Raw genomic sequence first — 16,701 nt, 5'->3', positions numbered from 1 at the left:
TGTTGAACTTCCAGTGACCAGTATGAGAGAGTGAGAGCGATAACACCAAATTTAACACACCTGCTCCCCATTCACACTTGAGACCTTGTAACACTAATGAGCCACATGACAGTGGGCAGGGAAAATGGCTAATTGGGCCCAATTTGGAAATTTTCACTTTTGTTGCCAGTGGTTTAGACATTAATGGCTGTGTGTTGAGTTATTTTGAGGGGACAGCAAATTTACACTGTTATACAAGCTGTACACTCACTACTTTACATTGTAGCAAAGTGTCATTTCTTCAGTGTTGTCACATGAAAAGATAGAAGAAAAGATTTACAAAAATGTGAGGGGTGTACTCACTTTTGTGAGATACTGTATATATGTATGAATTCAGTATATCGTATATATACAGTGCATTCGATGGTGTACATTATATAATACACTTCAGGCGGTAAATTCCTATATCCTATATCTACAGTGCATTCTGTGATGTACAGTTTCCAATGCACTTACACTTCAGGCAGTGTACACAGTATATAATACAGTGTTGTGTGCTGTGAAAAGAAAAAATCATGTCTGGAAGGCCACCAAGGAGAGGCAGACGCTCACAGGACACTAAAAGAGGGCAAGCAGCCTCTGTGTCTACAGTCAACAGTGCTGGTCGTGAACATGTTGCATCCATTGCAGGTGGATTTGGGGCAAGCTTGTCCTATTTTTCTGCTGCTGGCCGTGTTATTGAGCCACAACACGCAGAAGACTTGGTGGAGTGGATAACGAAGCCATCCTCATCCTCCTCATCCTCCTTGTCCTCTGTTACCCAGGCTCATAGTAGTTTGCCTTCCAACGCAGATGCTAAAGCATTGGAGATCCGGCTCCTTGTCCACTGTTACTCCTTCTGTAGCCCCACTGTAGCCCCACCATCATGCATGTCCCCAGAATTATTCAACCACAGTGTTGGGTACATACTGCTGGAGGATGCGCAGCAATTTGAAGACTCCAATGTTTGTTTCCAGGTTGAGGAAGGGAATAACTTGAGCCTAGAGAGAGGAGGTACCACAGAAGGACAAGAAACCGGCTGTCATGTTCCCCCAGCTGCAGCATACTGTCAAGTTTGCTCCAGTGATGAGGAGGGAGGGGATGATGATGTCACTAACTGTACTTGGGTGCCTGAGAGAAGACAGGAGGAAAGTGAGGAGGAGGAGGCACAAATCCAATGAATCAGGATGTCCTCTAGGGGGCAGATTAAGGGCAGCCACCCTATTGCATCACACTGCAGATCTCCACAGGTGCAGGGCGCTGCTGACTCCCAGCTGACTTTTAAAAGTTCCTTGGTGTGGGCCTTTTTCGACACGCGTGCAGCAGATCGCACCATTGCTGTTTGCAACCTATGTCAAAAGCGGATCAAACATGGCCAGAACAGCAGCCACTTGGGCACCAAATGCTTGACCAGACATATGATGACCTACCATGCTATCCATTGGCAACAGCACCTGAAAGACCCACGTCATAGAAAAAGGCGGACTTCTCCTTGCTCCTCATCTGGGATCTTAAACCCTACTATACCTCCAGTCATCTCAAAAACCTGCACTGAGAGGAATGAAGGTATAGCAATAGGTGTCACCAGTACTTGCAGCCAATCTGCTAGCAGTACACCACCAGTTGATATCAGTAGGCAAATTTCCCTACCCCAGTTGTTGAACCGTAAAACAAAATTTGGTCCCAGCCATCCCCATGCTCAGCGTCTAAATGCTAGCTTTGCCAAATTGCTAGCATGGCAACCGCTGCCTTTTCAGCTGGTAGACTTAGCCCCTTTTCATGAATTTGTGAAATGTGCTGTACCACAATGGCCGGTTCCAAAACACCATTTCTTTTTGCGTAAGACCATTCCAGCTCTCTATCGCCATATGGAAGGCAATGTTTTGGCCTCGTTGGACAGGGCGTTCAGCAGTAAGTTTCATATTACCAATGACTCATGGCCCAGCAGGCAAGGACAGGGACATCACCTTTCCTTCATGGCTCACTGGGTAACTCTGCTGGCAACTGGGAAGGATGCAGGACAGAGTTAAGTGTTGGAGCTTGTACCGCCTTCAAAAAGCTAGTGATGATTCTGCCACAACATCTGTATGCTCCCCTCTCTCCTCTTCTTCTTCCTCTATGGCCTCTTCTGCAGATTTCTCCTCTGACCCAGCAGTGCTCCATAGGCGTTCAAGAGGCTACACAAGCAGTCAGGCAAAAAGATTCTATGCGGTGCTTGAGTTGTTCTGCTTAGGGGACAGGAGCCACACTGGGGCAGAGATTCTGTCAGTTCTGCCGGGGCAGGCTCAGAGGTGGTTGACACCACGCTAGCTTCAGCCTGGAATGGTTGTATGCGACAATGGTACCAACGTTCTTTCCGCCCTCCAACAGGGACACTGGACCCATGTTCCATGTTTGGCACATGTCCTAAATTTGGTGGTGCAGCGTTTCTTGACCAATGCTTTTAAACAATTTTTCAGTCCTCAACACCAAAGTCTGATTGGTTCCAGCAACCATCGCCAGCGTCTGCATTATATGGTGCAGGAATATCTAGGAGCAAGAGCAGACTTTGAGACCTTTCCAGTAGAGCATCCACTGGGTTACTGGGTCTTGAAGATGGACCGCTGGCCAGAACTTGCTCAATATGCAATTGAGCTACTGGCATGTCCTACATCCAGCGTGCTTTCTGAACACACATTCAGTGCTGCTGGAGGGTTTGTAATGGATCAAAAAGTGCGCCCGTCCACAGACTCCATTGATAGGCTCACATTTATAAAAATGAATCAGTCCTGGATCAGCAGCTATGAAGCACCTGATGCTGATGTAACTGATTGAATTTGCTACAGATCTGGGATCCCTTGAAGACTGTCTATGCTGCCTATCCTATTCCTCCTCAATCATGATGATGCTAGCTTCCAACAATATTTTTGATTTAGGGCACCACCACCACCCAAGGCCCATCCATACCAGACCCTTTGGGTCTGGTATAGATTTTAAGGGGAACTCCACACCAAAATTTTTAAAAAATTGGCATTGGGTCCCCCCCAAAATCCATATCGGGAAAAGGGGGGGGGAGAGAGCGCCCCCCTCCTGAACCATACCAGGCCACACGCCCTCAACATGGGGAGGGTGCATTGGGGTCCCTCCCCGCAACCCTTGACCGGTAGTTGTGGGGGTCTGTGGGCGGGGGCTTATCGGAAACTGGGAGCCCCCTTTAACAAGGGGGCCCCCAGATCTCGCCCTCCTATGTGAATAGGTATGGGGTACATTGTACCCCTACCCATTCAAATAGGGTGGGCAGGATTTGTTGAGGGCATGTGGCCTGGTATGGTTCAGGAGGGGCCACTCTCTCATCCCCCCCTTTTCCTGGGGCCTGCCAGGTTGCACGCTCGGATTAGGGTCTGGTATGGATTTTGGGGTGGATCATTTTTTTTTTATTTGGTGCAGGGTTCCCCTTAAAACCCATACCAGACCTGAAGGGCCTGGTATGGATTTTAGGAGGGACCCCCATGCCATTTAAATAAAAAAATTGGCATGGCGTTCCCATTAATATCCATACCAGACCCGAAGGGCCTGGTATGGACTGGAGGGGGAAACCCACGCTGTTTTTTTCAATGATTTTTTATGTATATTTTGCTGGCAATACATTACAGCTGCAAGCAGTTTTGAATTAAATTTTTTTCTTTGGAATTGTCATTTTGCTGTGGTACTATTATAAACATGGAAAAAATGCACTACTTTACAGGTAGACTAAGGGGACCCCCCCTCCCCCCCAGGAACGATATTTAAAGGAATATTTCATTTTTATTGTTTCACTTTAAGCATTATTAAAGCAGAGTTCCACCCAAAAGTGGAACTTCCGCTCATTTGTTTCCTCCCCCCCTCCGCTGCCACAATTGGCACCTTTTCGGGGGAGGGGGGACAGGATACCTGTCTCTGACAGGTATCCTGTTCCCAATTTCGGGAGCCACAGCCGCAGATATTGACGTCATGGCTCGGCTCTCACCTCTTCCCTCCTCCTTCCCCTGTTGCCGGGCCAGTAGGAGAGAGGAGTGGAGCTTTGCGCATGCGCAATAGGGTTCCCGGTGTGAAGCCACAAGGCTACACTGCCGGGTTCGCTTACCCGCAATGGTGGTGGCAGCACCCAACAGCTGAACAGCTGATGGAAACATCAGCTGCGGTGCCGACATCTCTGTAATCCAGGACAGGTAAGTGTCCTATTATTAAATGCCAGCATCTGCAGTGTGTAGCTGCTGGTTTTTAATGTTTGCAGCGGTGGGTGGACCTCCGCTTTAAAATCACTGCTCCTGAAAAAACGTCCATTTGAAAAACTTTTCTTTGCATTGATCCATGTCCCCTGGGGAAGGACCCAGGTCCCCAAACACTTTTTATGGCAATATTAACCTTAAAAATTAGGACTTTTTATTTTTCATGTTCGTGTCCCATAGACTTTAACGGTGTTCTCACAAATGTTTTGCCTGTTCGCATGTTCTGGTGCGAACCAAACCGGGGGGGGGGGGGGGGGGTGTCCGCCTCATCCCTACAGATCAGCTGTAGCTGTGTAGTTAACTCTTCAGTTTCCCACTCCTTGTCATGCTGGCTGGCGGCTGTTCCTATACAGTTTGAGACTACTGATTCCTTCCTGCTGTCACAGGGCGTGGGGGGAGGGGACTGCAGGGTGCCCCTTGGGCACATGGCCAGTGCCAGATGGCCCTGGCATATGGGGTGATTAGGGTGTGCCCAGTGCAGAGTTTATTTACATGAAGCTACTGCTAACTGCTTTGGCATTGACTTGTGGAGATAAAATGTGTTGGAGGAAAGTTTATGTACACAGTCCTTACCAGGGCTTTTTTTCTTGGAGAAAAGGTGCAGGAACTCAACCATGCCTGCCACACTTACATACCTGCCAAATGGCATCAAATAGTAGCTCTTCCCTCTGCATATGACCCCTCCCTCCACTGCCCTCATCTTCCCCCCCTTCTTAAAAGCTCCACCATCTGTCATATGTCTTACCTTTGTTGCAATATTAAGCTGAAGCACCTATCCGGCTGTAGTACCTCCCAGCATACTATACTATACTACAGTCACTTGCAAGGGATATCATGCAGTAGGAGCATCAACAACTGGTCACCAGAGAAAAAATGGAGACCATCTAGGGTGCACCTGTTCTGTATCTTCTTGTCCCTGTCCGGCACTCAGTGAGATCTGCGCAGGAGATCTGACCTGTGGGAGCTACTGGGAGATAAGCTATCACTTGTACATGCAGAAGCTGGACTTCAGTGTTACCAAGTGATAGTGGTGAGCAGGGAGCAGAAGACCTGAGCCAGAGGTGGTGCAACTGAGTTCCCCCTAGTTCCTGCTGAAAAAAAGCCCTGGTCCTTACACTGCAAACATCCGAGAACTTTTCATTTATTTCTGGAAAAATGTTTTTTTTTTGTCATTTGGGTTGCATCACTAGATTGCTTCTGAACATCACAATGTGTCTTTTGTATTCTCACAGGATAATGTTGACATTGTAGATGGGTAAGTCAAGTCATTCTAACTTATTTGTATTTTATTATAGAGAGTGTGTTTTCATTGTTCCTTTGTAGACATATGCAGACAGGTCTTCCGGGGTCTGTCATCCCGGATCTCAAAAATATAGCTAACAGTAATTCAGATTATTTGCAGAAAATATATTTGAAATAATCCAAAACCAACCCCAGATAGCGGAACATTTCTGGTACTCTGCAACATCAGATTTTTCAGGTACACCATGGGGCAAACAGGTTTCTCATAAAAACACACAATTTATTCACAAATGTAATCAAATAAGTATGTAACCCTGAAGGATGTGAAAAATATACCCATACTGTATATTAAAAAAATATGTGTGAGGTTTTCAGTACATGACAACGTTTCTAATCAGGGATAGAACACCTCCAAAACAAATAATAAAATACTTTACAAAATTTTTGGATTGGATATTGAGGTATGTAGCAAGGCATCCCTCCCATATAGCTGTCAACGCGTTTCACTTCCTCAGGACAGAACAGTTGTTAATATTTCACAGGGCCCTGGTTGAGAATAGCTGCTCTAATGGGAACGCTTGTTCAAGAGGGAATTATTGCCACTTTAGAGAGATTTTTATTCCCTCACTGACTGGAGTTTTAATGACCTGTTCTATTCATAATGAAAAGGCCTTGGCTCTAGAGATACGTTAACTGTATTCTGTTTTTAATACTGTTTTCATTTTTTTCCACTTAACAGATCAGAAGGGGAAACCATAGCTGTCAATGCAAGGAAGAAAAAAGTAAAGAAGACCCTTTTGTCCTTGGGCATGAATGTTAGAGAGGTAAACGTCTTTACTGGACTGGCTGAGATTTGATCCATCTATGGGCAGGCTGACTGATCCACCAATCGACTTGGGTACAAGCAGCATGTTGGATTTTTAGCATGCAATTGTTGCTAGTGGCTATAGCCACTAACAGTAATCACTGTGTTTTCACGGCAGGGACTGTTCCCTGTGCCCCCCCCCCACTGGGAGAGCACAATAGCTCCACGGAAGGGATTCCCCCATTAAACACTGACTGTGTTGATGGCGGAGTCAAACTATTTTTTTTTCCTGCAACCACGGGACCCCTGGCACCTGGGAGGGCTGACATTTCACCTCAGGGTGTTGGTTCCTAGGTATGGTGGGTGTGGACTGTGACAGGAGTCACTTTGAACAGAGGGCTTGTGGACCGCAGCTTCAGTGGCGTCTCCAGCTTTCATATTTAGGGGGGGCACATGGGGGGACAGGGACAAAAGTAGGGGGGCCAACTGTAAAACGCAATTCTATATCCATACCCATATGCAGGGTGTGCTACCTGCAGAGTACTGAGTTCAGGGTGTGCTAGGTGCAGAGTACAGGGTCCATGGTGTGCTACGTGCAGAGAACTGAGTTCAGGGTGTGCTACGTGCAGAGAACTGAGTTCAGGGTGTGCTACATGCAGAGTACAGAATTCAGGGTGTGCTACATGCAGAGTACAGGGTCCATGGTGTGCTACGTGCAGAGTACAGGGTGTGCTACGTACAGAGTCCAGATTTCAGGAGTGCCACATTTCAGCTGAAAAAAAGCCCGGAGTAAAAGTATACAGTGCAAACACTGTCTGTAGTAGCCATGAAACATAAAGCCACAGCACCTGTGATCATCATTATCATGCTGATGATTACACTGTACTTCATGTGACCCCAGGGGCGGACTGACCATTGAGCCACTCGGGCACTGCCCGAGGGCCCTGGGCCACTTGGGGCCCCATCAGGGTTGCCAGCCTCAATAAAATCAGGGACAGTATGTATAAATCTGTGTTTTTTTTACATCTGTCTGTGTATACATGTATGTGTATACTGTGTGATTGTATACTGTGTGTGTATACTGTTTGGCCCCATAATCTCCTATTGCCTGGGGGCCCCATGAGTTATCAGTCCACCCCTGTGTGACTCTACTGTATAGGCTGTACAGTGTGATCATCAGCATGATAATGATGATCACAGGTGCTATGGCTGTATCTTTCATGGCTGCAGACAGTGTTTGCACTGTATACTTTTACTACTCTTGTCAAAAGTAGTAACAGCAGTATATTGTAGCAACATTTGCAGTCTGAGTCTCATTCTAGTACTATACTAGCCTGCTGGCTGAAAGAAAAAAAAATATTTAAGGACTGTAAAGAATGTATGAGGCTGCAGAAGAGTTGGAAGTAAGCTGGGAATTGAAGGGTGTCATACGCACAGTCAGTGTGTGGACTCCTAGTTTTGAATGCCCAAAACAGAGACAGGAGGCTGCAGGATGTGTTCAGTGCAGAATTATGGGAGTGGAGAACGGAAAGTAACAGCAGATAGTGAAGTGGAAAGGGGAGGGGGGTGAGGATCGGTGAGGATCGGTGTGCGAGTGTCTGATCACTGCATAGTCTTATCAGGAGAATGTGGAGCCATGTAGTACACAGAGGGAAGGAAAGTAAAGCTGGGGGTGAAAGATGCCGATGTATCAGGAGAAAGTAAAAGTGACTTTTCTCCTCTCTCACCTCGATCATTGCAGGAACTTCTGCAGCTTCTGGAAGCCCGTGGGATGAATTTGCAGGGAAGGACAATGCACTGTGTGTACCCATTGGCTGAGGAGGCAGAAGCATCGCCCCCTGCTGCCTTCCCAGCCAATAGGTAGCTGAAGCTCACGATAAGTGCCTTCCTCCCTCCCGACATCATACGGGACCTCTCAAGAACCGACCTGCTTTACAATGCAGGCAGATCGGGGACAAATGTATTTTCAGCCAGTATCGAGCATCTGCAGTTGATAGGCTACTGTGAAATTGACTGATGCTCTGGGGGGGGGTTGTCCCTGCATGGAACAGCTAAGAGCCCTAGAGCTGGTGTCTTGCCGAGAAAGTTCCCCCTTGCTCAGTACGAACGACTACGGTGCCGCCGAAAATAGCCGAAGCTGAAAACCTTGAGTCAGCTGTACACGGCGCCTGCGCCCTGAGTCCAGGTTCAAGCCCCACCATCCAAGTGGACATAGAAGCAGAATAAAAAAGTGCCGAGTGAAGCAAGGCCATGCCCAAAGCGTGGCGAAAGAAGCGAGCCCGCGAGGGGCCCTCTTACAGGCGTCGTGTACAGCTGACTTACAGCTATTCACCTTCGGCTATTTCCGTTGGCTCGTACTGCGCAAGCGCTGCGCCTGCGCAGTACAGGGGGGTCCTTATCCACCAAGGGGAACTTTCTCGGCAGAACACCGGCATTGATGTCTCTCTCCCCTCCTTCCTCTCTTGCACTGAATGATACACAGACGATCTGCTCCTTCTCCTCCTCCCCTCTCCTGTGTGTGGTCCAGGGAAGTCAAAAGGGAAGCTAAGGAGCTCTCACTTCCCACAGTACACACACAGGAAAGGGGAGGGGGAGGGGGAGAAGGAGCAGATCGTCTGTGTATCGCTCAGTGTGAGAGAGGAAGGAGGCGAGAGAGAGACATCAATGCTATTGCCGGCTCTGACGTCACTGGTTGCTAGACACGAGGCGGTTATAGCAACCAGTAGACTCATGAGGTGGAGCTGGAGCCAGCAACACAGCGGCTCAGTCCATACCTGTCCCCTGCATTCCCAGTGTCCATTTTTTTTAGTTGGGGGCACAGTATAATGTTGGGGGGGCCATGGCCCCCTCTGCCCCCCAGTGACGCCACTGCGCAGCTTCTCTTGGAGAGCTCTGGAAACCCCTTGTCCAGCTCCCCCGGCCCCTCCTATGTGTAAGCTACCCTGTGTCTATTAGGGGCACAAAGTGACCGAGAACATCAGTCTGATCTCAAGAATATATAAAGATAAAGTCCCCCTTTCATCAGAGACCATTGCTAGATGGTTTTAGGTGGGGTGGGGGTTGCTATGTGTTTGTTAAGTGCCTGTATCCCATTGTTCTATTGTGTCTGTCTGCCTTGCAAGAAAAGTATTATGGGATGTATATGTGTATTTGGATTAGCTATGAGGAGGGAGGGGGAAATCCCTCCAACAGCTCCCCCTGATGATAGGACAGTCTACTGATGAGAAGTTTGAACACACCTGTGTGTCTGTTACTGAATGTAGTCTACCCCGCCCTGTGTCATTATGTAAAGGAGGGGGGATTGTCCTCTGAGTGTATATCTCTGTGTGCCTCTGTTCAAATAAACAATTCATGTTCCAGCTTTGCAGCCAAACGAGTCCTGCCTTGTTCTTGGTTGTAATATGTGGCTATAATATCTAATATCTATATTCAGACTGGAGGAAACAGTATATGATGGATGTTCTATGGTCAGTTGTAGAAAAAATGGGTGCCAGTCACTTTTAGGCTGAACAAAAGTGAGTTTATTGCTCTCAATGACAAAATGAAGGGAGAGAGGGTTAGGGCATATGACACCCTAGGACAGTAAGCAAATAGACCAGCAGACTCCAAAGACAAAAAAAGCCAAATAGACAGCAGTACAAGGGCCTTAGGCCTGCACCCAATGTTCTGTACCTACGTAGCAACAGATGTCTTATATAGCAACCAAAATCTCACAGCACAGTGCAGGGATTCTTTGTATGAGTTTGTCTTGATGCTTTCCCAGGCTCTCCACAGAACCGGGCTCTTGGAAGAGTCACCTCTGCTACTTCATCTCAAAACTCCATTGCTTTCCACATGCCTAGACCCTCTCTGGCAGAGTCTCCCCCATGCCTCCAGGCAACAAACAGGCCCTCTCTGAAAGAGCCTCCCCCGTGCCTCCAGGCAACAAACAGGCCCTCTCTGAAAGAGCCTCCCCCGTGCCTCCAGGCAACAAACAGGCCCTCCATGGCAGAGTCTCCCCTGTGCCCCTGGGCAACAAACAGGCCCTCTCTGGCAGAGTCTCCCCTGTGCCCCTGGGCAACAAACAGGCCCTCTCTGGCAGAGTCTCCCCTGTGCCCCTGGGCAACAAACAGGGCCTTTCTGGCAGAGTCTCCCCAGTAACCCTGGGCAACAAACAGGCCCTCTCTGGCAGTCTCCCCCCTGCCTCCAGGCAACAAACAGGTCCTCTCTGGCAGACCCTCGAGCACATGACTCATTCAGCACAGCTGTTCATCACACATCCACACCAGACCAAGGTCTGGGTGGGAGGGCCCTGATCACTTGACCTCCCCAAATTTATATACTGTATATACACACTCTTCCAGCATGCATCAGTGGCCATGAAACTCCTGCTGATTGGCTGAGAGACATATGCATATTCATAACCTAACATTACTGCAGCTCATCATACTAACACCAAAGGTAACAGTGCCACCTACTGACAAAAGGGAGGAACTACAGCTACACCATAAAGTGAAAATTATAAGTGCAGAACAATCACATATAAAATATCTAACTGAGAGAAATAGATTAAGTATAACAATTACAATAGTTGATGTGATGAACAACAGTATCCAATTTCAAAATATAAATGCTCCACCACTGTGCCAACTCAAAGCCATAGTTCATATAGTAATATCCAATGTGTTCAGTGACCACCACCTCTAGATAAATTGCTTTCTCACCTCCAGTCTATGACCCCATTACAGAGTCATAATAGTCTTAATGAATTCCATTGAAGATGATACTGGAATACTCCTGCCAGAATCTTCCCTGAAACACGCCACTTCACTTCTTATGTCTCGATCAACCATGTGACATACCGCAGAATAGAAATGGAGAAACCATAGGGCTCTTTTCTACAAATTGTTTATTAAAGACTGAATAATGGGATTAAAAACACTCACATAGAAAAACCAGCATATAGTCAGCTCACCACGCTCCAAGTAAATGACATCAATAGCAATGGCTCCTCCCCCATACACGTTACACCCTCCTAATGGGCTTCTTCAGCAGGTGGGGAGCCTGAGCTGAACAACCATAAAGAGCTGTGCAAATTGACAAAGTGACCTTTGTATAAGCAAGCTTTCCCTTCAGCCTTATACAATTAGATATCTCCATACAGATGTTGATTTACTCCATACTTGTACTCAGTTTGGAATTCTTCCATGATGCTGTGTGTGATGGAGCGCTTACCACCCGCCTGGGTGATGCAGGAGACAAAACGATTGACCGCACTCCAAAGATAAGGAAAATTGCTTTATTGGTATTAAAACATCCAACATGAAAAACCATCGATGTTACAGCATCATGACAGCACAGAGGGGAGCATGGTTGACGCGTTTCACAAATTTCTTCGCTTAGTCATAACCCAATAAGGAAAATTGGTTTATTGGTATAAAAACATCCAACATGAAAAACCAATGAGGTTACAGCATCATGACAGCACAGAGGGGAGCATGGTTGATGTGTTTCACAAATTTCTTTGCTTAGTCATTTCTTCGCTTCACCCAAACAGTGTCTCCTGCCCAGTGGCAGCCTGTCCATAAGGGGCGCAGGGGCGCCCCCCATAATCCATGTGACCGGCCCCTAATCTACATGCAGGGCACCAGACGCATTGATTTCAATGTTTTTTTTTCAAAGCACATGATTAAAGCCTGAGGCTCTATTTGACTTTGAAAAACGGTGGGCTTGGGGCGCAAAGCACTGCACCCTGAGCCCACCCAGTTGTATGAAAATAGCAAATGAATATTCGCTATTGTCTTCCTGATTCTCCTCCCGGCCAATCAGGAAGCAGGTCTTAAGACCTGATTGGCCGAGAGGAGAAGCAATCATATTGGCCACCGAGGGAAGGAGGAGTGAAGCCCGAGACGCAGGGTGAAGCCGCCAAGCAGAAAGCCGCCATGAAGCCCAAAACGTAGGGTGAAGCCATCAAGGAGGAAGCTGCCACTGAGGAGGATGAAACGCAGGAAGGAGTCAAAGCCGCCCGCACCCTAGATGGGGTAAGTGCGGGGCTGACCGGCCGACAAACCAGGCGGGGGGTGGTGGGTAGGTGCGGGGCCGACCAACCCTGGGGGGTGGCGGCAGGATGTCTTGTATTTGCCGCCCCCCAAAATATACAGGCCTAGCCACCACTGCTCCTGCCCTCTAAACTCTTCCAGCAGACCAAGGGCTTATAGCAGCAACCCCAAGCATTGTACACAGACAAGATGTTGAGGTTAAACCCAAAAGAATGACTCTTTATTGAAACTCAGACAAATATTTTATACCCAACAGGAGGACATTCCCCTCTTGGGGATATTAGCATGACAATGCAAAACTTCAAACAGCAATCCAATTAGCAGCTAACAGTGATCTTAATTAAACAGTAATCTAATTCACAATTAGTTACCTAGACAATGCTTTATTAAATCGGAGATACCAGCCCACCTCAGACAGCCTATGAGACAAAACGCATACCATGTTCCAGCAGTCTGAAAAAGTGGAATTAATTTATCTTCATAGATTTCCTGAGGGATACTGTTGATAAATATGTCTGCCCCAAGTGAAGAAGCCTATCCAACCCAATCTGCAGGAGGGCCACCATATTTCCTCTGACCATTACCCTGTACAAGATTAATATTACACCTTTCCATCCACTCTAGAAGGGAAGCTTTACTGTCCTTATTCAGAGAATTAATCCAAGTCTCGCTTACAAGGTACATCACGTGGTTGTCCATCAGTTGTCCATCATTAGAGAATGATCTGCTCTCTCCATGGGATCAGAGGCTGAGTTCTTTACCATGCTCTGACCTGAAGAAGCAGACAAAATCCCTGGTCTCCTCCATGGGACATAATCAGTGGGTAGGAGGATAGCCCTTAGTCTTCTCTAAAAGCCCCTGTCCCAGTTGGTTCTGTCCCAGTTGGGTTTGTCACACTGTGTTTTATTACCACTGTCTAATACATGCTATGCCTGTAACATAACCTATAACAGTTAAAATCATTTATTTTTTTTTGTGAAGCATTCCGACCCTCCTGTAATCGCGGTCTTGGGATCGGGGGGTGGACTCCGAGCCATGGTTGGTTTTCTGGGAACAATTTCAAAACTGTTCGAACTCAACCTTTTAGGTGCTGTTACGTACATCGGTGGGACATCTGGATCAACATGGTATATACATTATAACAATTTTATATAGTAATGTGGTACCTGCATAACTTAACAGATATCCTTATTGTTTAGTCACCTTGCCCTGGGGAAATGTTTTACATTTTTCACATGCATTGTAAAATCAGCATTTATTGCTAGAAAATGAACATTAAACACACACACTACTGTGCAAAAGTTTTAGGCAGGTGTAAAAAAAAGAGATAGAAGTTTTAAAAGTTTATTTTTATCAATTAATAAAATGTAAATGAAAAGACACAGTTGTTGGAGGAACTCAGCAGGTAGGTTGTTCTATGTACATCTTGGAGAACTAAGCACAGATCTTCTGTGGATGTCGGCCGCCTCCAATCCTACTGTCTCTTCATGTCATCCCAGACAGACTCCATGATGTTGAGATCAGCGCTCTGTGGGGGCCAAACCATCACTTCCAGGACACCTTGTTCTCCTTTTTGTTGAAGATAGTTCTTATTGACATTGGTTGTATATTTGGGGCTGTTGCCCTGCTGCAGAATACATTTGGGGCCAATCATATGCCTCCTTGATGGTCTGGCATGATGGAGAAGTATTAGCCTGTATTTCTCAGCACTGAGGGCACCATTGATCCTGATCAAATCTCCAACTCTATTTGCAGAAATGCAGCCCCAAACTTGCACGAAACCTCCACCATGCTTCACAGTTGCCTGCAGACACTCATCATTGTACCGCTCTCCAACCCTTCACCAACAAACTGCCTCCTTCTACAGCCAAATATTTCACATTGTGATTCATCAATCCAGAGCACCTGCTGCCAATTTTCTGCACCCCAGTTTCTATGTTTTCCTCCATAGTTGAGTCACTTAGCCTTGTTTCCACATCGGAGGTTTGGCTTTTTGGCCGCAATAAGACCACTTCTGGACAGACTTCTCCAGACAGTATAGAAAAAAGAAGAAAAAACTGCGCTATAAACCAAAATAAGTGTAATGGTTGGGGTATTTAGCTCAAGCGATAAATGCGTTTTTAGTGCAGTGAGTCCACCTCAGACAGGCATTATAGTTAAGGGCCTGGTAGCCCACGTTTATTAGACCGAAAAACAAAAGCAAAAAGGTCCATTCAGGATTCCCACGCAGGGGTTTAACTTCATTAAGCACTCCAAAAATAAGGAAAACATACCAAGCCACCTGGCTCTCTTGTCAGCAGTTCCTCTGCTTGCTCTCAAAAGATTTGCCAATTCTTTACAGCCCCCTGGACTCACTGGCTTCCTCAGTCTCCCCGACTCTCAAGGCTGGCCAGCCTTTCCCAGTCCCTGGGCAAAGAATCCCCTTTACATAGGCTGCAGACTCCCACAGGGCAGACCACTCTCCAGACACAGGTCTGTCTTCACACAGCAGTAGCAACAAGCTACACACACTCCACCTTCCTCCACCTTCTGCTCTCACCAGCCCCTCGTTATATGGGCTGTGTGCACCTGGGCACACAACCTGCTGGCTCTCCATAAGACATGGACACAGGGTTAGAGATCCCATCCCTTTTCCCAGTGACAGGGACTATTACATATCCCCCCCCTTTGTTTCGATCCGGAGGGAGGAACACCAGCACCCGTCATGGTTGGGACACCTCTGTGCTGGCTGTCAGCCACGTAGGCCCAACCTTTTTTCCGGGTGCGCTTCCAGGTACGTCCCACCCTGGATCTTAACAGGGTCCTACATTTCCCTATACTCCCCCCTTGTTTCGCACCGGAGGGAGGAACACATAAACCAGTCACTAAGAATGGGACACCTCTGTGCCAGCCATTCGCTGCGTAGGCCCATTTCTTTTTCCGGGTATGTTTCCACCAGCACTTCACCTTGAACCATGGGCTCCCACTAATCTCTCTATCCCTTCCACCTTCTGGCCACGGGATCCTCCTTTTCCCTCCCACAGACCTACTCTCCTGGGACTGTTGGGGACCCATTTCCATGAAATCTGTCAGGGACTGACCCCTCTCACTACCTGACGCAACACTAACCAACAACATCTGTTTATCAGGTTCACTAACCCCTGTGTGGTTACCCTTGGCAACCAAATCATCTGAGATCAACACCACATACTTCTGTTTAACCTCGATAGCAATGTTCCACAAGGGGTTATTTAATTCAATATTATCATCATCATCAAGACCTCTTGTCACCTGGTTTGCTAGGACAGGGTCTAGGGAGGGACCATCTACAGGCAAGCAGTTACTCCCTATGGGACATTCCTGCAGTTTCACATCGCTCCCGGTTGTCCAACACTCCAATAGCGACTGTCCTACCAACACACATTTTGCGCCACATTTTTCCACACCAATCTCTTTAACCATTTCTGTGTCCATTGGTACCTCAACCAATACCTCTGAGTTGTCCGACAGTGCTCTACAGTGCTTCTCATACACTTTTTCATTACAGTTACCAACACTGCCATTTCCTGTCAAAGTGTCTCCGGGTACCTCAAACTGCACCTCTCTGCGAGTGATGGATTGAATTCCCACTACTGCTGCGTCTTTTCCGGGCCCTTCCCTTTCACGAGGTCTAGCGGGTGAGACAGCACACGCGCCATGTACCAACCACTGCTCAGCTGCACCTCGGATCGCACCAGCAGGAATGCACCTCATCACACCAGCATACGGAGAGACTTCTACTATGTCTATCATTTCTGATTCCTTTAGCAGTTCCCCTGAACGCCTTCCGCACATAACTGTCGCTGGAAGCATTCTCGCAGAGAACGAGACCACTTTCTGCAAAAGTAACCAACATTGCAGTAACCAATTTTTATCAACATTGCTTAACATCGCCTGTACCACGTGTCTCCACTGATTGGTACTACGCAGTACCAGGTCGCCCATCTGCGGTGGATACATGCAGGTATACAGCGGAAAGATTTTCACCAATTCCAACAACATCTCAGTTATTTCTAGACATGCCACATCTAAACACAGAACTCTAGGGACTTTTCCCTTACCAACGACGTGGAGGGGCTCATTTGCTAAGGCTTGAGAGGCCGAGACACTCAAAGAGACCTCCACCTCAGAGGCCACTGACAAAACTTGCGGCTCCCCATGAGCACTGCAAATCGCATGTGTCACACTCATCCTCTCATTTTCAGCAACACTGAGCCCTTCCATGTCCCTATCCATTATCCCATCATCCTGACACTCAACATTACTCATCTCTTTTGCTGTGGACAAAACTTCTGCTATATATGCGCCCTTTTCCGATCCTTCCGCCTGGAGG

At 47.3% G+C, this 16,701-nt stretch overlaps 1 protein-coding gene across 1 annotated transcript in view; it reads left to right on the top strand.

Annotated features, from left to right (window-relative positions):
* Positions 1–651: 651 nt before the first annotated feature.
* LOC141129234 (cytosolic phospholipase A2 gamma-like) overlaps positions 652–16,701 on the top strand; it is a 97,146-nt gene continuing 81,096 nt past the window's right edge. The window contains exons 1-4 of the mRNA XM_073617137.1: positions 652–669; positions 5,498–5,520; positions 6,247–6,331; positions 13,332–13,477. Coding sequence (XP_073473238.1) covers positions 652–669; positions 5,498–5,520; positions 6,247–6,331; positions 13,332–13,477 — 272 coding nt within the window. The remainder of the gene's footprint in view (positions 670–5,497; positions 5,521–6,246; positions 6,332–13,331; positions 13,478–16,701) is intronic.

The sequence above is a fragment of the Aquarana catesbeiana genome, linkage group LG01 (assembly GCF_042186555.1).
Source record: "Aquarana catesbeiana isolate 2022-GZ linkage group LG01, ASM4218655v1, whole genome shotgun sequence".
Taxonomy (NCBI): Eukaryota; Metazoa; Chordata; class Amphibia; order Anura; family Ranidae; genus Aquarana; species Aquarana catesbeiana.
The sequence above is the reverse complement of the archived record's forward strand: the minus strand, read 5'-3'. Positions and strand labels throughout refer to the sequence as shown.